The 21,721-nt window shown below is 37.1% G+C and overlaps 1 protein-coding gene across 2 annotated transcripts; it reads left to right on the top strand.

Moving 5' to 3' along the window:
* Window positions 1-757: 757 nt before the first annotated feature.
* On the top strand, window positions 758-20,887 carry LOC117906966. 2 transcript variants are annotated; one of them, XM_034820263.1, is made up of 9 exons: window positions 758-1,149; window positions 1,245-1,366; window positions 12,828-13,035; window positions 13,113-13,692; window positions 13,900-14,151; window positions 14,272-14,463; window positions 14,541-14,615; window positions 14,741-17,239; window positions 20,208-20,887. In XM_034820263.1, the coding sequence occupies exons 1-9, from the start codon at window positions 980-982 to the stop codon at window positions 20,514-20,516; spliced, it is 4,407 nt and encodes a 1,468-aa protein (XP_034676154.1). In that variant the 5' UTR covers window positions 758-979; the 3' UTR covers window positions 20,517-20,887. The 2 variants fall into 2 exon arrangements, with proteins under 2 accessions (XP_034676154.1, XP_034676155.1); XM_034820264.1 differs by lacking the exon at window positions 758-1,149 and adding an exon at window positions 11,598-11,677 and having other exon boundaries at window positions 1,281-1,366.
* The last annotated feature ends 834 nt before the right edge of the window (window positions 20,888-21,721 follow it).

Below are 21,721 nucleotides of genomic sequence, written 5' to 3'. Positions count from 1 at the left end.
CAATAATCTTCAATAGGTAGATATTAATTGAAGGAGTTATATGAGATAATTTTTTTTTCCATAAAATTTTAAATATATATATATTAGGTTTATTTATTTATTTATAAAAACATAAAAAATACTTACATTTTTTTAAGCTTAGAAGACTACTTTAAGAATTACATCACAAACATCTTTGGATTGACCACAAGTTCTACGCTTCCAATCATCTTCTTCTTTTTGCTTTGTCGAAATCTTCATTCCTTTTTTTTTTTGATTTGTCTTCACTTCGAGTCTTCTTTATCTTCTTTTTCATTTGTCTTCAACTCTGCCCAAGCTTTAGTCCCGTCTTCACCATCAAAACTAACAATACCACTAAGAGCATAAGAAAAAATGGATTTTTGAGAGAATGGAAAAGAAAAAGGCCAGGAAAGAGGGGATGAGGGATAGAAGCTCTCGAGTTTATATATTTTTTACCTTTTTTTTAAAAAATTTATTTTCCATTTGAATGGTCTAAATTCAAAGGTTTTCATTCAACGGTTACAAATCCGATCCCTTGAGGTATGGTACCAACTTCGGTGCCATATTGTAGAATTTTCCATATGATAATAATATAAACACGAAATATTATTATCGTCGTAAATAAATTACTGTCAATATTTAAAAGAATTTAATGGGATAATTTTACATTCTCTTAGATTTAATATCGAAAACGTAAAATAATTGAACTCCGGCCGTGTAGATAAAATTCTCCATCAGCATTCCTTTTTTCTCCTTAAGATGCCAAAAATGGAAAGCGGCTTGAAACAGAAACCCCGCTTAATATTCCACTGCGCAAAGATGGGATTGAGCTTCAGTTGAAGGCCCAGTATTTCACCTGGTTCCACATCACTAGATTTAAAGAGACATTTGCGTTTTAGTTCTTCCGGAAAATTACTTCGGAGAAAGAAAAAGAAAGTGATAGGAAAGAGAGGAGATTGAAACCCTAGGTGAGAAATCAATGGAGAAATTAGGGGCTTCCTCTGATGGTTCGCGAGAACTGCAGTGCGTGGGAAGATTGGAAGTCGTGAGACCCAAACCCGTGGGTTTTCTCTGTGGTTCAATCCCTGTTCCCACTGACAAAGCCTTCCATGCTGTCAATTCTGCTCTCATAATTCCTTCGTCCCCGACGTAATACTCTTCTTTCTCTCTCTAGTTACATGATCATAGTGTTTTTGATTTGTTAGATTTTTTTTTTTTTATTGTTTTTGAATTTTGATTTCTAGGGTGTCAGCTCCAAGGTATCGGATGATTCCGACGGAGACCGATCTCAACATGCCACCACTTCAGTCCAATTTGCCGGAAAAGGTCCTTCCCCTTGCTGCTGTGCAGTCAAGCTCCGCCGGAGGTATGTCTTGTCAAGATAGTATGTTATTTTAAGTGCTTTGACTCTACTGCCGAGCTTGAATTTTGATATGCGTAGAGTGCGTGGAATTTTGATTTGGTAACACCATGGAATTGTTCAAGTTTGGTTCAATTCGGTTGCAAATGTTTTCAAATTAGATAGCAAGTGTGTCATGGAATAGGTGATGAAGGTTGGTAATGCTTGTGCTATATGATTTGGAGGTATTAACATGTAGTAGAATCCAACATATAATATGGGAAAATTCATGTGATGCGGGAATTATATCTTAGAATGTCAATTACTGGTGAAGAAAGGGAGCATTTTGTTGTTCAGTTGCTGAATGCATATTAGGAACTAAGGAGCTCAATTGAACAGTAGTTGAACTTTAGAGGTTGGTTGCCCTGGCTTGATGGCATTTATCTAAGATTCACTTGTTTTATGTTGGGGGATTCCATGCCTTTCTTCTCTAATGAGAAATCAATCAGCATATATTCTAGTTGTCTTGTTCATCCAAATGGGTTCTCCTCTTGAAATTTCAATTCTTCAGAAATCTTGCTGACCATGAGATTGATGATTTTGCTAAGCTTATTTGTGTTCCTTAGATAGAGTTTATATTTTCTCGTATTTTTCAATTTTTTTATAGTTTCATTTAACTCCTCTATAAAAAAAAATTATATTTGATGAGATCCAATTGGACTTGTAAAATATAAAAATTCAAATTAACTATATTAAATAATGGCATTTAATACGTTTGATTGTTTTTAGAAAGTTTAAAATAGCTTACATCATTAAAAGAACTTGAAATAAAATGAAATTTTGATAACATCTTTTGAGATGCTAAGGTTTGATTGAATAATTAAGAATTCCAAACATAGCTAAATTAGATAGAGCAAGAATCCCTAACCTTTTTTTTTTTGATAATTGAGGAACCTTCCATGGTTGAGCCTTTCCGACTCTACATAAGGACCCAAATCATACGGTGTTGACTACACTTGCCACAACCAACACCAAGTGATCTAGGATATTTAACCAACGGTAGGAATCAAACTCGAAATTATGTGCTTCTACCACACATCTTGTTATTCGCACAACCCAACTAGGAACCTCGACGGGCCAACAAGAATCTCTAACTGTAGGAACTTTGTTCCATCAATCTTTCTCTAAGTTGTTATAAAATCCCTTATGGGTCAATTAAATAGGCTGCTGTATTGGACTATTATTAGGACCTAGCTAAGATGTATTTACATTGAATTATGAGCTAATTTTTTTCCTTTTTGGTGAAATCTCTCTCTCACATATCTTTTAATTCATATTTCCTCCTTGTTGCCTTACCTTGGATACATTTGTATTTCATATCCCTCTATCCTCAGTATGATGTAGGCATCATCGACTATTTCATAATAGATAGAAACCAGCTTTTGAGAATTTTTAGGGGAGTGTTTGTATATCCTAACCTAAAGGGTAATATATTCCCTAAAGAGTAACCTAATGGCTATAGGTATTGTTAATATATTTCCCTAAAGAGACATCTAATGGTGGGGGGTATTTTCTTCATGCAACCTTCATTTTTTCTTTGTTTCCCCCCCTTATTTAACATATTCATCTTGAAACACTTTTTCCATTCAAATCCAGTTTTTCCCAAATAAGTTGCAATTATTGATGAATGAGAGCAATAATCATTCCAATCAACTATATCTAGTTAGCTAGTGATTCCTTATATTTATAAGGAAAATTTAGAGTTAAGAGATTACATTAAAAAAAAAAAAAACCATACATAAAGGAAAACCTTGATGGTTATTAGATTATTTCCTATCTATTAGATATCTTTGTCTATAGGGTAACTAAGATAAAAAAGTCAAATATCTAAGGGTAACCTTATCGATAAGATATAGAAAATAAACATGATATTTATATCTTCAACAATCCTCCTCAAGCTCATGCATAGGCAAATTATGGACGCAACTCTTGTGGTCAACGAAGCAATTGGCTTAAGGATGGAAAACACTAGAGTTGGTGTAGTTTGCAAGTTGAATATTGAAAAGGTGTATGACTGTGTGAATTAGATATTTCTATTGGAGGTACTAGGAAAAATGGGATTTGAGTTAGATTGAATGGATTCGGTTTTGTACTCTAAAGACAAGGTTCTCTAAGATGGTAAAATACATGCCTACTAGTTATTTTCCGAGCTCAATGGGCTTGAGGTAGGGCCCCCCCTTCTCTTCTTATTTTATTTGTTTTGGTAATAGAGGCTCTTAGTGTTCCTTTGAGGAGGACAAGTGAGGGTGATTTAGTATTAGGGTCTAAGGTGGAAGGTAAGAGAGAAGGTGTGGAGGTTCCTTACCTCCTTTTTGTTGATCATACTCTCCTTTTTTGTGTGCATTGTTTCGAAAATTTTACTTGCCTAAGTTGGATCTATTTTGGTTTAAGACTTCCTCAATTTTGAAAGTTAACTTGGAGAAAAGTGGATTAATTCCCATGAAGGAGGTCCTAAATGTATAGGCTCTAGCATTCTTAGGTCTACCTATGCGAGCCCCCACTAATGGAATGTAGTAGAGGAAGGATTTAAAAAAAAAAAAAAAGTTGTCAAGATGGAAGTGACAATATCTCTCAATGGGTGAGAGACTCGCTTCGCTCATAAGTATGAAGTGTATCTATTTACTTAATTTCCCTTTTCATTATCCTTAGAGCAATGCGTTTGGGTTTGGAAAAGATCCAATGAGATTTCCTTTAGCCAGGGGTCAAGGTGGGGGGATACGGGCAACAGATTAGAGCCTTATCTACCCTTAACAAAATGTTGCTTAGAAAAAGATGTTGAAGATTTTCTATAAAAGGAAACATCTTGTGGAGGTGGGTGATCAAGGGAAAGTATAGTGAAGAGTCAATTGGTTGGTGTTCAAAGGAAGGGAAGGCATGACAAGATGTTTGGCATGGGATATGAGCTAAGTTTTGGTAAGATGTTTGGTATGGAAACTCTCCTTTGGAAGAGGCTTTCCTTTATATATATTCCTTTGAAGTTTCTAAGGATGCATAGTTGAGTAATTTTTGGGAGGCTTCAAGTGGATAGGGGCTTTTGAACCTGGATAACTTTGAACCTTTGTTTAGGAAGCCTTGGTGGGGGGTTGGCGGGGGGTAGGAGGAAGAACTCAAAGAAGATGAGGATATGCCAATTCAAGAGGATATTAAGGTTGAGAAGTTCCTTTTTAGGTCCTTTTCTACAATGCTTTCTTTCCAAAGGAGGTTTAAAGCTTTTTAACCTCTTCTAAGGTGGGCTTTTTCTGCTTGGGAGGCAGCTTAGGAAGGGATCTTAACTTGCAATCAACTTAAAAGAAGAGGGTGGCTTCTTACAAATTGTTACCACACGTGTAAGAGATAAGAAGAATCAACTAATCATATTCTCATCCATTATGGAATAACAAGAGGACTATGACATGTTTGCTCTATTCAACATCTCTTAGATTCTCACCGATTCATTGAGAGAGTTTCTTCAAGGTTGGCATGGGAGTTCTCTAGAGAAGAAGAGGGGGAAAGTTTAGAGAACAACCCTTATATGTTTGTTTTAGATTATTTGACATAAAATAGATCCTTTAATGGTATGAGTGATCAAACCACTAACTTAAGAAGTCTTTCATTTTGCACCCTTTTCTAGTGGTCTTGTCAACTTCTTTTTAAAGGTTCTCCATCCTTTTGTTTGACTCTATTGATTAGTTGGGGTTTAGATATTGGTTGGTTATTGGGGATGTTATTTATTTTTATGTTTTGCCACTTTTTTTTTTCCCCCCACAAATTTACATTCCATAGTACACTTTCTCATTAAGTTTTCCCTTTCTTGACACACCACTCTCTCTATAACAAATTTCAACTACTCATCTCTTGTCAGGTTAGTTGTTTTCTATGCAATGGGTTGCATTAAGCATGGGATTCCCTAAGGGAAAAGACTTTAGTTTCATGATCTATGAAAAGGAAATCTAAAGAATCAGTTAGTAAATAAAAACTAAACTTGAAGAAGTATGAGGATTTGTGAAGTGGAAAGGAAGGCCTTTAAGGTTAGGTTTGAAGGTTCCCATGGGAGGAGGTGATTTCTGTTACTGAGAGGAGTGGAAATGCTGCTTTTTCTATGCCTTTCAAAAGAGAAGAGATGGGTTGGTTATTGGAACACTCTAAAAAGGCATCAGGGTTAGAGGGGCATTTGGGTTTCAGTGGGAAGTTCAAAGGAAAAACAAGGACACATCTCTGGTGATTCGTTTTAATAACATAGGTAGGTTCATCAAGTTGTTGAAATTTCTACAAATCAAAGAACCACAACACTGGTAATTCTTGAGGGTGATAAAGGGAGAGGATGGGAAATACTCAGGAAGGTGATATATGTACTAATGGAAATCACTTTCAAGGTTCCTTTGGTTAGTTGAGCGGAAGTTGGGAGAACAAAGAAGGAAATGGTGGAGGATTTTGGTAGGAAGAAGCATTCTTTTGTGAGTGGTTGAGGGAGGGGGGGTTGGGGTGAAAGCAATCTTAGGTTGCAGGATTAGGTGGAAGTGAATAGAACGATTGCTAGAGAGTTGGGCTTGAGGAGTTTGGTGTCTATAACCCCTTTTGCATCTTTCAAAGGGTTGTTCCTTGCGGAATCCTCTAAAAGGGTTGTCTAACTTCAAGAGCAAGGGAAGATATCAGTGAAGGGAGGCCTTAGTATAACTTTAAGAAGTTGGTCACTAGAGAAAACATGGAGGTCCTTAGAAAATTCAAGCCGGAATGGATCGAACTAAGGGGCCTTCCTTTCCATTTACAGTTCGAGAATCATTTTTGACATTTAATGAAGTCATGACGGAGGGTTATAGAGATAGATAGTCACACCTTGAAGCTTGTTGACTTATCAAAGGCTATAATGAGAGTGGAGATAAATCTAAACATGGTGCTTCCAGCACTATTGGTGTTAAGATATGGAGCATGGATCGTCACGGTTTCAATTATAATTATTAGGGGGGAAGAAAAAGGGTAACAAGGCAGGTTTGAGTCAACTCGTAGTAGAGGTGAGTTTGACTTAGCAGGAGGTGGTGTGGTTTCAAGACATCTTCAAGACATGGGGACATGTGGCTTTGCCAGGGAGAAGATAGGAAATAATGGTCCTCCAACTCCTTTGTTTGAAATTCAAGACAAAATGAAGCCTTAAAGAGGAAGGTAGCCCATTTTGAGGGGAAGAAGGATAACCCATGTTATTCCAAAGCCCACTCAATAATGGAGAAAGTTTTAAGTGGTAGCAGGCTTAATGATATTTTAATATGTAGGGCTCAATCTGGTGGAAGCCCAAAAGATGGAAATGGGCCTTTGCTGTGATGGCAAGCCCAAAAGATGGGAAACCTAACTATAGGTCGGTTCAGATAAGGGCCTTTGCTATGAGATTCAAGGCTCTTTTTTCTCAGTGTTGGTGCCTCAACCTTCCACAATCACACATGAGCTACCGCCTTGAAGGCTAGTCCCAGATATTCCTAGTTTATGCGCAAGAAGTTGGCCTCCATTTTCCAAAGTCATTTTTGCGCAAAGCTATGGTTTGTGTTGCTATAGAGATCAAAGAAGGCCTTCATCGAGGAGAATGGCTGCATTGTCCCGTTGGAAGCAGCAAGGTCATCAAAGGTCTAAGGCTTGACTGTGATGGATGGGGATGAGTTCAATCACAACCTAGATTTGTTTGGGGCAACATAAAGAGTGGCTGAGGGTCGAGGAGGTGTTCTTCACTGTGGTTTTCAAACCCATGTACTTTCATCTAACCTAGAATCCATTGCCAATGGCTAGATTTTAGATAAGGCCTCTAATTTGCATCCTATTCTCCTCACCCTTGTTTGATCTTTGACTATGTTTTTCCCTCATTGTCAGACAAATTGTGGCTCCTTAATCACCCTACTTGAATCATCAATGCTTAACCATGTCTTATCTAACACTAAAGTTGTCCCATTTCAAAAGGTGTGGAGTCTCTTATAGTTATTTCTAGCCAAGAATTAAAGGGCTTATTTTTCCATAGGTGGTGACCTAGCGACCCTAGTGACTCTTTCCCCAGTTATATGCTTGTCTCTAGAATCAGACCCTTCTTTATAGGAAGGTTTTCATATTGAAGGTCTTACACCTAGTAAAATGGCCATTATTCAATCGGTTTTGGGAACTATGAACATCAAGCTTGTCAAACATAGTGATGATGCCATTAAAATGGGCAATAGCAGTGCACAATCTTTGGATAAGGTCTATTCTAAGAGGAAGAATAAACCCTTATTTTATATCCCTAGTGTTTCTTAGGTTCTGTTCTTGAGGTTTTTTAGGTTGAAATATATACTTATGAAGATCATTAGTTGGAATATAAGAGGTATTGGTTTTAGAAAGAAAAGAAGGGTTGTTAAGGAATTTCTTGGCCTATGAAAGTTCGGATATTGTGATGTTTTAGGAAACAACGAGGGAGTCTTGTGATATGAGGTTTGTGGGTAGTGTGTGGAAGGTTAGAAACAAAGAGGTGGGCTATTCTTCTAGCTTATGGGTCTTCAAGAGGGGTTATGATTATTTGGGACGCATTGAAGTCTAGATGCTTAAAGGTCGTTCTATTTAGTGTTCAATGACAATAAAGTTGAATCCAAATGAAGAAGGGATTTTTTGACGTACTTCAGTTTATAATCCAACTAAGTCCAATCTTAGGAAGGTCTTTTTGGCTGGAGCTATAAGACCTTTTAGTTCTAACTTTTTTGAAATGGTGTGTTTGAGAGGATTTTAATATCATAAGAAGAATCTTATAAAAGTTGGGCAGTTCCGGGTTAACTTTGAGCATGAGTGATTTTGATGGACTCATAAGAGAAAGTGATTTAATCAATCCTTCTCTTAGAAACACGTCTTTGACATGGTCAAACATGCAACAACTCCTTGTTTGCAAGAGGTTGGATATATTTTTAAATTCAAATGAGTGTGAGCAAGGGTTCCCTAAAAGCATCCAAGAAGTGCTCCCCATATTGACCTTTGATCATTGTTTGATTGTTTAAGACACCAATCCTTTTAAGTGGGGACCAACTCCGTTTAGGTTTGAAAACATGTGGTTGCTACACCCAAATTTCAATGAAAGATTTGGTTCGGTGGAATGAGAGTTAGGTTGTAGGATGCGAAAGTCATAAATTCATGAAAAAGTTACGATTTATCAAATTAAAGCTGAAAGATAGGAATAAGGTGTCTTTTGGAGATTTAAAGGAGTTAAAGAAAAACATTCTCATAGAAATTTGTTAGCGTTAATGCTAGGGAGCAAGAAAGGAATTTGACTCCTTAACTTTCAATAGTGAGGACCTTAAGGAAAGGGGAATTGGAAGAGTTGTTGTTAAAGGAAGAGGTGTTTTGTAGGCAAAAAGCTAGGGTCAAATAGATAAGAGAAGGGGACTGCAAAAGTGTTTCCATTGGGTGGCTGATGGTAGGCGATATAAGAAATTTATAAAGTTATTGGTTTTCGAAGTAGGGGTGATTCTAGATAACATTAAAAACATTTTGGAGGAGATAATGCATTTTTTTTGGAAAGTTATACTCTAAGACTCCATTTCAGCAGAGTGTTTCATGGTTAGGCTGCCTTTTTTCTCAGAAAAGGAGATTCACAATGCTATATTTTAGTTAAATAGAGAAAAAGACTCTTAGGCCTAATGGATTCACCATTGTAGTAAGAGTGTTGGGATGTGATTGAAGACGATCTTCTTAGAGTGTTCTTAAAGTTTCACAATAATGGGGTAATAAACCAAAGCACCAATGCTACCTTCATTGTTCTTTGGCCAAAAAAGAGTCAAATCGGCAAAATCTCAGAATTTAAACCTATTAGCCTGGTCACAAGTTTGTATAAGATCATAGCTAAAGGCCTTATTAGGGCGTATACGAAGAGTTCTTCATGTTACCATCTTCATGGCCCAAGGAGCTTTTGGTGAGTTGAGGCAGATTTTGGATGCTATTTGATTGCTAATGATTTGGTGGATGAGAAAAAGAGATAAGGAGTGTAAGGGGTAGTCTTCAAAATTTATTTTGAAAAGGCCTATAACGATGTAGATTAGGGTTTTTTAGACTATGTACTTGAGAGAAAAGGGAAAGTTCACAATGGATGTTTTGGATGAGGGGATGCTTCTCCTTGACAAGTTTTGCGGTCTTAGTGAATAGAAACACAAAAGGTTAGGTTAAGGCAATTAGAGGCTTAAGACATGGAGATCCTCTTTCCTTATTTCTTTTCGCCATTGCAATTGATGTTTTAAGGAGAATGTTTTTGAGAGTGGCTTATTAGAGGGTTTCATATGGGTTAAAATAGGATTAAAGTGTCTCATTTACAATTGCAGATGACTTTATCTTTCCCTCTACAATTTCTTTGGAAGATGTGCAAAATCCGAAGCTAATATTACTAGTTTATGGGCGTTTATCAAGGCTTAGGATCAATATAAGCAAGAACACTCTTTCTAGTATCAAACACAAGTTAAGATTAGATCTCTAAGTTGGCTTTGATACTTGAATGTGCAGTCTCTGATTGACTTTTAGTGTACTTGGGTCTTCCATTAAGGGAAAATCCGAAAGCAAACACTTTTTTAGGATCTGGTGATTAAGGGAATCTTGAGGAGATTGGATAGGTGGAAAAAAAACTTTTTTATCTTTAGGAGGTAGAATAACTCTAATTTAGTCTTGCTTATCTCACATCTTCTTATTCCTTTTCAAAATTCCAATATCAACAGCATCAAAGATTAAAAAATTGCGAAGAGATTTTTTATGGTTAGGTACTGGTTGGGACCTAGTGTGTATGCTTAAGGAATTTGGAGATTTGATTTAGAAAAATTTCTTTGAGTAATTGTGCTGTTTTAGGGAAGTGGTTATGGAGGTTCACTAGGGAAAGTTATTTTTTCTTTCTTTTTTGATAGGTAGAGGTTCTTCCCTAGGAAAAGTTATGCCCTTTGGCATTATATTATTTTAAGTATTTATGGGACACATCCTAATAAGTGATACATCAATAATACAGTCAGATGGTCACATTGGTGCCCTTGAAAGGCCATTGCATATGTTTTCCAATTTTTTTTCACACACTTTCTTTGTGGTGATGGGACAAAAATTCGTTTCAAGTCGTTACAAATAGAAATCTCTCTATTTCAATTATCCTTGGTAGTTCTTCCACCTTTTCTTGGAACCTTAATTTTTATCTCAACCTCATAGTTTTGTAGATTGAGGATCTTGAAAAACTCATGACCTCTCTTACTCGCATACACTTGTCTCCATTCATCCCATATCCAAGAGCCTGGGAACTATCTTTTTCAGGGTTATTTTCAGTAAAATCTTACTTCTTCATTTAGTTTAACATATCAGATTTAGTCTTTTTCCATCTAGCCAAATTTTTATGGAAATCTAAGGCTCCATCTAAGGTCAAGGCTTTTACTTGGTTAGTGGCACATAAGAAGGTAAATGCCAATGATATGTTATAGTTGAGAAGACCTTTCAAAGCCCTTAATTCTAGTTGGAACATCCCATGTAGTGCGGGGAGTGGAGAGACGATTAACCATCTCTTTCTACATTGTTTGATGACTTTGGGGTTATGGTATAAACTATTTAAATAGGCAAAATGGATCAGGTTGAGCCTAGGAGTTTTTGTGACATGTTGATTATTGCATATATGGGGTTAGGGAACTCCATTAGAGACAAGACCTTGTAGAAGATTGCTTCTCACTTTGGTATGGATCGTATGGCAGGGGAGAAATGCTAGGATCTTTGAGGATCAATGGAGGATGTCAGAGATGTTATGAGATTTACTTAACTTCTTTTCTTCTTTTTGGGCCTCTTATACTAGCGACTTTAAAGGCATCCCTCTAAATGCCATTCAACTCGATTGGTATTCGGTGTGTACACCATTAGAGTTAGACCTACAATAAGAGGAGCTTAACCGGGTTTGAAGAGATGAAATCTTTATACATTTTTTTATGATCTATCTTTTTGTATATATCTCCTTGTATAGTGGTAGAGTTCTTTGTTTTGATCAAGTTTGTGTATTTGGGGAGGATTCCTCATCCTTAACATGAACTCTTTATTAATAATTAATACACCTCTTGTTTCTGATAAAAATTAATTAATGAAATGGAAAAGGAGGGAGAAACACATGTGGGATCGGTGCAACTACTAAACACTGTCAACTACTAAACTCCATATTAATGTTTTGGCTGCTGAATTCAATGCTGCTAGAAATTGACATGCTTTTTATGTTTCTTTCCTCGGTAAGGGGCTTGGGATGATGTTTCATAAATATACTTCTAGAGGGGAGATGCTGCATAGATCTATGAACTGAATACCATGATCCAGGTAAGAGGTTAAATACTTAGTAAAGATTCTCTTCCATCTTTATGTGAAGTATTCTTATGTGCATTAGTGAAGCATTTGGAAGGGTTGTCATGATGGGACCAACTTCTCAAACTCAACACTCCATATAGTTTAGGACAACAGTCTTGGACTTCAAAAGATTGGAGAAAAGGAGACTAGATGGTATGATTATTGCAATAAGCCAAGACACACACGAGAGACTTGTGGGAAATTGCGTGGAAATCCATAATCTGGGGGGGCCAAGGATAGCCACAAGGTAGCTAGCAATTGAGAAATAGCAAATGGGTTTCTGTATGAGGTAGTGAGTTTTTCTTCAACCTCACATAGTCTTCCTTTCACTAAAGAGTAACTGGATCTCTTGTACAAGATTTTGGAAAAATTTGAGGTTTCTTCTTCCTTAGTTTTGTGCTTTTGCTTAGTTTTCAAGGTTTCCTCTTCCTCCACTTCATGCGCTTTCGCATGGTTTGCCACCTTTAAAACAAGCCTTGACACTTCAAGCTCTCTTCATCCTAACACTTGGATCATTGATTCAGGGGCAACTGATTAGGTGAATAAAGAGTCTAATGTGTTTTTTAATCCCATGTTCAATGTTTTAGTGAACAAAAGGTATGGGTTCCTTAACACACCTCAAGGTCTGAAACAACAGCTCAACTTAATATCCAAAACAATCTATGATTACAAAACTTGAAGTGTGAATTATAGAAGATACTATGGTGTTTATGTTAATTAGATTGAGAGTCAAGTCCCATTACACCTTGATTTGTCATTTATTTGGGTTGTGGTGATTTCAACCCTAGTGTACAGTGAATCAACATGTTTTAAAATTTTAAGGCTTTCAAAGCTTACTTCTAGATGACAGTACATCATGCCCTATGGTGAAAGATTTACTATCCTGGTTAGGACTCAATTATCTCCTCTAAATACCCTTATAATGTAGTTCTACAAGTTTAAGAACATTGAGTGAACTCAGTAAATAGATCGAATAGCTTAGATTTTTCACTGAACTAAGATTGATGTCTGATTTTTCACTTTCTAATGAAGTTTGTAACTAAACAATGGTCCCCTTCTCCGCTTTTCTTTTCCTCTGAAGATGTAATATCTGAGGGTAACTTTTGGTGATTATACTGGGCAGATTTACCTTGGGAAAGTGGTGCTGTTAAATCAAACCTTACTAGTAAAGGTGAGGCCCTTGCTGTGTCTGGTTTGGTGGAGTATGGAGATGATATAGATGTGATTGCTCCAGTTGACATACTGAAGCAGATATTTAAGATGCCATATTCCAAGGCTCAACTGTCAATTGCAGTTCATCGTATTGGGCAGACTCTTGTTCTAAATACTGGGTATGATTTTGTGTATCATATGCTCCATTTATCATGCTGTCAGATCTTATATCATTTCCAAATTTTGTGAATCCCAGGCCTGGTATTGAAGACGGAGAAAAATTGGTTAGAAGACATAATCAGTCAAAATGTGCGGATCAGTCTTTATTTTTGAACTTCGCCATGCATTCAGTTAGAATGGAGGCTTGTGATTGTCCACCTACTCATAATTCCCAGTCAGAAGAGCAACCAAACTCATCTGAGGTTCTTCCTGGGCTGTTTGAGTGCAGGGCGGAGGATGGTCTTGAATCTTCTGATTATCCAGCACAAGGTGTTACATCCCAGTTTTTTGAACCGGTTGATGATGTTTCTCAAAAGGAAGGATTCAACTGTCCAGAGTACTCACATGTCAAACAGGGCAACTTTTTCTGGGGAAGCAAAACGAATAAGAGAAGTAATGGGCATGATTCTGTTAAAAAGGCTTCACAAGTTGGTGAAAAGCCTAGGTACTCGGTACAAGACTCTGAGAAATATCGAAGAGTTGGTAATGATGGGTTTTCGAGGGTTTTATTTTGGCAATTTCACAACTTTCGTATGCTCCTGGGCAGTGACTTGCTTCTATTCAGTAATGAGAAATATGTTGCTGTGAGTTTGCATTTATGGGATGTCACTAGACAGGTGACTAGCTAACTATTTGGCAATACGTTCTGTACTTTTCTGAATGACCGGTCCTTGTTTACCAGCCATACTTTATGTGAAGCACCTTTTCCATGTCCATATTATGTTTTTCCCTGTCATGCATAATCCTTATTCTGTTTTTTTTTCTTTTTTTTTTTTTTTTTTTTTTTTTTAATATTTGGTTTTTATTTCTTTTCATTTTGACAGGTCACTCCATTAACTTGGCTTGAGGCTTGGCTTGACAATGTCATGGCAAGTGTGCCTGAATTGGCCATCTGTTATCATCAAAATGGTGTTGTTCAGGGCTATGAGCTTCTGAAAACGGATGATATATTTCTGCTCAAGGGTGTTTCTGAGGATGGTACACCTGCTTTTCATCCACATGTTGTCCAACAAAATGGCCTTTCTGTTTTGAGGTTCCTTCAGGAAAACTGCAAGCAAGATCCTGGTGCTTACTGGGTACTACATGTTTTTGCTTTTGTGTTTTTCTTTTCCTAATTTTGTGTACACCACCTATATTTTATTCCTTTTTGAACTTGTCAATGAACCTTACTCTCGTCTTTTACTTCATATTTTCAGCTCTATAAAAGTGCTGGGGAAGATGTAATTCAACTTTTTGATCTTTCTGTCATTCCCAAGAACCATTCTTCCAATGATTGTGATGATAGCTCTAGTTCTCTGCCATCTCTGGTGCATAGAGGGAGAAGTGATTCCTTACCTTCACTGGGGACTCTCCTGTACCGAATTGCTCATAGGCTTTCACTCTCCATGGTGTGGAACAATTTAGTTTTTAATATGCAATCTATTCTGTAAATTGGTGGCACTAATGACAGTTGGTTTTGGTGCAGGCTTCTAACAATAGGGCCAAGTGTGCAAGATTCTTCAAGAAATGCTTTGACTTCTTGGATCGGCCAGATCTTCTGGTAACCATGTTTTCCAGAATAACATTTCGTAACATGATTGTCTTGTTGTCTTTCTTTCTCTATTTTTAGTTTTGTTGAGGAACAGCAAGAGAAATGTAATTAACAACCAGAATTATGCTGTTTAGGTTGTTCGTGCATTTGCTCATGAACAATTTGCAAGACTCATTTTGAATTATGAAGAAGAGCTGGATTTAACATCTGAAGGCCTTCCTGTGGAATCTGACATTACAGTTACTGATGCCGAAGAAGAACCACTGGATCTTGTTAGTAGTATTTCTGAATCAATTATCCATGGAGACATACCATCCCTCATTCCAGAGGATGAACCAAGTGAAGAAGGAGCTTATTTTCAAGACACAATATCTGAAGTTTCTTCAAAGATGACTTTGGAAGAAAACATATCTGCTTCCAAAAAATTGATAGCATCAGGTGACACAGCAATGGGTGATCAAGGGGTTGTGTTGAATTCCATAGATGATGAGAACTTTGCAGTGACTTCTGCTCATGTGGTTCAATCTGTTGCTGATCCAATCTCTTCTAAGTTAGCTGCTGTACATCATGTTTCCCAAGCAATTAAGTCCCTTAGATGGAAGCGCCAACTGGAGAGCACTGAACCAGAAAATGGAGAACATGGTGGCAGAATTCATGATAGATCACCTTCATCTGTAAATTTTTCTGTTTGTGCTTGCGGTGATGCTGACTGTATAGAAGTTTGTGATATTCGGGAGTGGCTTCCAACAACGAAGCTTGACCATAAGCTGTGGAAACTTGTTCTTTTACTCGGAGAATCTTATTTGGCCCTTGGACAAGCTTATAAGGAGGATGGTCAGTTGCATCAAACTTTGAAGGTTGTAGAATTAGCATGTGCTGTTTATGGATCAATGCCTCGGCATCTTGGGGATACAATATTTATTTCATCAATGGTTAGCACCTCTCCATCCCAGACTGAACTCAATGATAGAAGAGAGAGGCTGAAATCTAGTTCTAGTGATGATGGTCTTACTTTTGACCGGTTTTCTTCTACTTATCTCTTCTGGGCCAAGGCGTGGACACTAGTTGGTGATGTGTATGTTGAGTTTCATATGATAAGGGGTACAGAGATCTCAATACAAGCAGAGAGGAAGCCTTGTAGTGGGGAATTAAGAATGTCATCAGAAGTTATGAAGGAAGTCAAAAGACTTAAGAAGAAGCTGGGACAGTATAAGCAGAACTGTAGTTCATGTTCCTTGGTTAACTGCAGCTGCCAGAATGATAGGGCCAGCAGTGGCAGCAGTGCAAGCAGTAGCAGTGGAGATACACTTCCCTTTGTTTATGGCAGAAAACTGAGTAAAAGATCATATTCCAAGAGTGCTCCCTACTCACATTTGGAAAAACCTGATGGGGATCTCATTCATCACAAAGTGGATAATAGAAGAAGTTCTGAAAGTCAATGCTTGCGGCATGACAGAGATGATGGCGCCATTGCAGAAGCTTCTCATATAATTACAGACAAGCTCAGAGTAAAAACCTTGGAAGCTGCTAACCGTAAAAGAGTTGAGAGTACCTATGAAATTCATGATGCACAGTTTAAGATGGCAGATCAACCTAAAAATGCTCTTGGAGAAACACCCAAGACAAAAAATGGTGGAATATTCAAATACTTTGGGGGTCCTGTAGTTGGAGATGCAGATTACAATCTTTCAGCTGCTCTAAGCTGTTATGAAGAAGCCATAAGAGCATTGGGTGAGCTGCCTACTGGTTCAGCAGAACTACAGTCTGTAATTAAAAAGAAAGGATGGGTTTGCAATGAACTGGGTCGAAGCAGGCTTGAAAGAAAGGAACTGGAAAAAGCTGAAGTTGCTTTCGTAGAAGCCATAAATGCATTCAAAGTGGTTTGTGACCATATGAACATTATATTAATTAACTGTAATCTGGGCCATGGCAGGCGTGCATTGGCTGAAGAGATGGTATCAAAGATAGAAGGTCTCAAAGTACATGCAATTTTCCATGATGCATATAACCAAGCTCTTGAGACTGCCAAACTGGAATACAGGGAATCACTTAGATACTATGGAGCAGCAAAAGCAGAACTAAGTGCTATTACTGAAGAGGCTGATTCTGAAGCAAGCAGCTTGAGGAATGAAGTATATACACAAACTGCTCATACTTATGTGCGGCTTGGCATGCTTTTAGCAAGAGAAGATACAGTTGCAGAGGTTTATGAAAAAGGAGCCTTTGAAGATGTAACAATATGTTATACTAGTTCTAGTGGTAGACGAGGTAGGAAAGATATAAGGAAGCATGAGATCTCAGCTAATGATGCCATTAGGAAAGCTTTGTCTTTGTATGAATCACTAGGTGAGTCGCGCAAACAGGAGGCTGCATATGCATATTTCCAGCTTGCTTGCCACCAAAGAGATTGCTGTTTGAAGTTTTTGGAGTCTGATCATTTGGAAGGCAATTTGTTGAAAGGTGAAAACAGCCTTCTCCAAAGGATCAAGCAGTATGCTTCTTTGGCAGAGAGGAATTGGCAAAAGTCTACAGACTTTTATGGCCCAAAGACGCATGCCACCATGTACCTGACCATCCTGATGGAGAGATCAGCTCTTTCACTACGTCTTTCAAGCTATTTTCACTCGAATGCAGTATGTTCTTCCACTTTGTTTGTTCTCCAACATGAAAAATAGCTTAGTATTATGGATTTCCTTCTCATTTGATGCATGCAAATTTGTTTTCTCATTATAACTAGGATGGTACATTGATATGTGTATGGCTGCAATACCAGTTGATGTCCTAATTGTTTCAATCCCATAATAGAAAGGCTCTTCAACATTTACCCTGAAATTTAAGAATGCTGATAATATGCTTTTTGTGATAGTTCAGATTTATATTTCTTTTTCCTTAAGATAGGGAACAATACTATAAAAAAGAACATCATGGGATGGGATATCCTTCAAAAGAATTTATACTAGAAAGGAAGAACAAATATACAAAAGATCCACCTTAAGCCTCTGAACGGTCGAGGAGAGTAGACATTCCAAGTAAAAATCTATAATATAACACTCTTCTTAGCCAACTGTCAGCCACCTGATTGACTGGTGTAAGTCCCAATATAAGACATTGTCTACAACAATAACATGAATCCTGGAAAAATCCTGAACAGCCACAGGAACCATGAGGAAAAAAAAAATCTGATCTATATTATAAATGATTAGGATTCTAATTCTTTTCTTAGGACTATGACCTTTCAAATAATGGAATTAGAGCTTAAATAGACGTGACCTATGTTACATGGGTTTAGGTACAGGTGTAGGGTACAGGTATGTGTCTAGGTGTTGGATCCTTTGTATCCCAACATCTGAAAACATGGGGATTCAGTTGAAAAGGATCTCAACTATGAGTGCAAGTACTTGGATTCGACATTAAAGAAAAATGAATTAAGACTAAATATAAACACCATAAGATGAGTCATCTATAATAATACATTGTTAATTGTAATTGGAGAATATATTTATTGTATCTTTTCAATTTTGATAAGGTGTTAAGTGTTATTTTACTTTGATGTTACTACTAATTGTACATGAAAAACTTGTTTATTGTAGGTCTTTTATTTTCATATGATGCTGAGAAAAATCTTTAAGACTATGATGTAAACATCAATTTTTTATAGGCAAATAAAGACTGTATTAAAAGGGCGTCTCTACAATGGTCGCCGAAAGACGTTAGAAAAGGGAAAGGGACAAACAAAAAACTACTCCCTCTATCAATGAAATTCTAACTAATCAATGTAGTCAGATAAGGACATTGGGCCTTCAGCTATGTACGACATCGTCCAAGACAAGTTACAAAGACACAAGCTTTTCAGTCTGTGGTTGGAAAGCTCCTCGTTTTCAAACAATCTTCTATTTCTCTCTTTCCTAATTGTTCAAAGGAGGCACAAAGGAGCTGCTCCCTACACCTTTTTTCATTTCCTTCCAACAAAGGACTCATGCCATCCTAATAGGGTCTCTCTTATGGAGGAAGATAACACCAAAAAGACAGAACAAAATCTGCTACAAAGCCTTGCCACAATGTACAAGATGTGGTCAATCAATTCCTCCTAGATATGATAAAGGAAGCATCTATTAGCTAGCAACCACCCTCTCCTTTGAAGCTGATGTAAAGTCAGAGCTTTACCACACGCCTCCTCCCTAGCAAAACAGCTTGCCTTAGATGGAATCCACAAGTTCCAAACAATAACATATGGGAAAGGGGCTGAACTCCCAAGCTCAACGAAAGTGTAAAGGGACTTTATAGTGAAAGAACCACTCTTTGTCTCCAACTAGATCATCTTATCTTCTCCCATTCTCATTCACCACCCTTTCTTGAAGCCTTGAGAGGAAACACTCCACAATCTCAATCTCCCAATCGTTTAAATGTCTAGAGAAGTTAGTAGTCCAACAACCTCTAAGATTAGACTGGTTCTGTGAATCTGCCACCCATACCTCCTTTGAACTAGCTAAGGCAAATAAGGACAGAAAAGAAACACACAAAGGCTCATTACCACACCACTTATCCTTCCAAAACTTTACCCTCCTCTTGTTGCCCACAAAAAAGGAGACTCTACTGTTAACAGTCTCACAAAAAGGCCTCTCTTTCCGCTGCACACTGCCCTCATAAACAAGGAAAGCTTGATTGCCAAAGGCACAAGAACTTAGACCCCTAGGTTTTGTCGAGGATTCCCAAAACTGAGAGCTGGAGGTGCTGAACTTACTGAAGGAAGAGATCCATGGGGCCTAGGGAAAAGAGGGAGGGAAGGATGTAATAACATTTGGGTGTCTAAGAAAGTGTGATTCAAGGATTCTTCCATGGGTTGAGGTATGGGGTTCTCTGGCTCCTCAAAAATGGCCTTCTGTTTTCATACAGCTGCAAAAGAACCTTTCTTGATTAAAATGAGTGGGGGGTTCTTCCAAATTTCGTAAGTGGAAAATCTGGAAATCACCTTCCCACTGGTGTAGCTAAAGAGTTGTGGGGCCCTAAGCTTTGTCCCTTCAGGGTGAAGTGGGTGATGCTAAGGATAGGGGAGGGGATAAGATGCTTTCAGGATGGCCCAGGATTTTGTTGGGAAGAGGAGCTTCTGATTTTCAAATTTTGAAAAGAGCCCACTAAGAATTCCTTCTTTCCCTTGGGTATTGAGGAGTGAGAACATCTTCATTTTGAATTTCATTACTGTTGTAGGTGACAAGTAACTTCTGTGCTGGGGTTGTCTTTTTAGAACTTGTGGTAATCTTCTACCTTTCTTCGTTTGTCTTTTATTTTTTATTTTTCTTTTCCATCATGTGTTATTCTTGGTTATCAATGTATTAACCAATAATGAGTTATATTATCAAAACCATGTTGATGCTAAGGCCCTTTTCTATAATGACCTAGTGGATACTGAAAACCATGTTACACAATACAAAAGTTGTCAACCTTGATTAGTAGCCTACTGTCCTGGAGTGAAGATGTGTGCCAGTTGGGATAATTCGTAAATATGAAGCATGATACTTGCCTCATTTTTTCCCCTGAATGTTGTGTGATTAGTAATGTGTATAGTCAAAATCATGGAAATAATAATAACTTGTTTTGTTTCAGATGCTGGAATCAGCTCTCTCCCGTCTTCTTGATGGACGCTACATATCTGGGGAAACAATCTCAGATTCCTTAAGAAACCTCAATTCTGAAGTCCTTTCTAAATTTTGGAGTCAGTTGCAGATGGTATTAAAGAGTATGTTGGCTGCGGCACTCTCAGAAAGTACAAACAGGTCTTCTCCTGCCCCTCATCCAGGTGTACCATCTAACAGGTTCCAAGATGTTGGAAAACTGAGGGAGCTGTACAAGATGTCTCTGCAGTCCACTGATTTGAATCAATTGCATGCTATGCACAAGCTGTTAACGGCATAATCATGATGAGTTTTAATGGCAGTCGCGTATTTGTAGATTGGCTTTAATTGTGTTAGAATTGACTTATTACATGAAAAAAAGAAAGAAAGAAAGAAAAGAAACAAGAAAGCATTGTAAAAGACACTGTTTGTAATCATCTATATTTGGGGTATCTGGAGTTGCCAGGAATTGTCAAGGTCCCCCCCCCCCCAACAACTCCTTAATTCAGACTTGTCTGCCGTTTTGGAGGTGTTCTGGTGGAACAATTAGATATAAGTTTGTAGTATGTGGTTAAGTGGATATTATACCTTTGTACGAAGTTGTGTTTGTATATTTTAACTGTTTGTGATTTCTAAATATTATGCCATCGTTTTGGGATTCCTTTTATAGAAGTTAAGAATCCGTTTGATAATAATTTTAGGAAGTATTTATTACTTTTTTAGTACTTAAAATTTTTTATCATTCAAATGTTAAAAATATTAGAAATGTTTTCAAATAGACTATTAAAGTTATAACTGTGATTTTAACGAAGCAAATTTAAAAAAGAAGAAATTTTCACAAGATATTATCCTAATTTGTTTGTTATTATTGTTAGATTTAAGTTAGACTCTCCTTTCATAAAATTATTCAAATCGTGTACGTCTAAAATGAGCTTTTGGGGCTTTAAATTTACATTTTATGTGTACATATAAGGATGAATGAATACGCATTGTATGATTATTACCAATTATATATCAAATAAGCTAGTTTTATAACAAGAAGAGGTACAAATGATAATATAAGTATTAAATCAAGGTCTTAACTTATGCTATGAGAATCACAAAAATAAAGTGTGAATTATAAAAGACGTGAAGGTATTTATATTAAAGACTCATGTCTCACTTTTAGGTGGTAATGACTTAATCCCGGTGCATAAAGGGTCATCATATAATTTTAAACTTCTAAAGCTTTCGAAGTTTATTACTAGATACCATTGCATAATGTGTCATAATGATTGATTTTCAATCCTTGTGATAGCTGGTGTGTGTGTACGATGGTTTATTTATTTATTATTTTTTTTATGATAATGATTACAATAATCAAGGATTACAATCATGATGCTTGCATGAATTCCTTGTCATTGAAAAATTCCTTGTTAGATGATAACTGCAACTACGTTTGCTTGGATTGTATTACAAATGACTTTGAGTGTTATGTTTAATGGAGTTTTGAATAAATCAATCATT

Source organism: Vitis riparia, chromosome 18 (assembly GCF_004353265.1).
Source record: "Vitis riparia cultivar Riparia Gloire de Montpellier isolate 1030 chromosome 18, EGFV_Vit.rip_1.0, whole genome shotgun sequence".
Lineage (NCBI taxonomy): Eukaryota > Viridiplantae > Streptophyta > Magnoliopsida > Vitales > Vitaceae > Vitis > Vitis riparia.
Note: the sequence above shows the minus strand (reverse complement) of the source record. Positions and strands in the feature narration are given on the sequence as shown.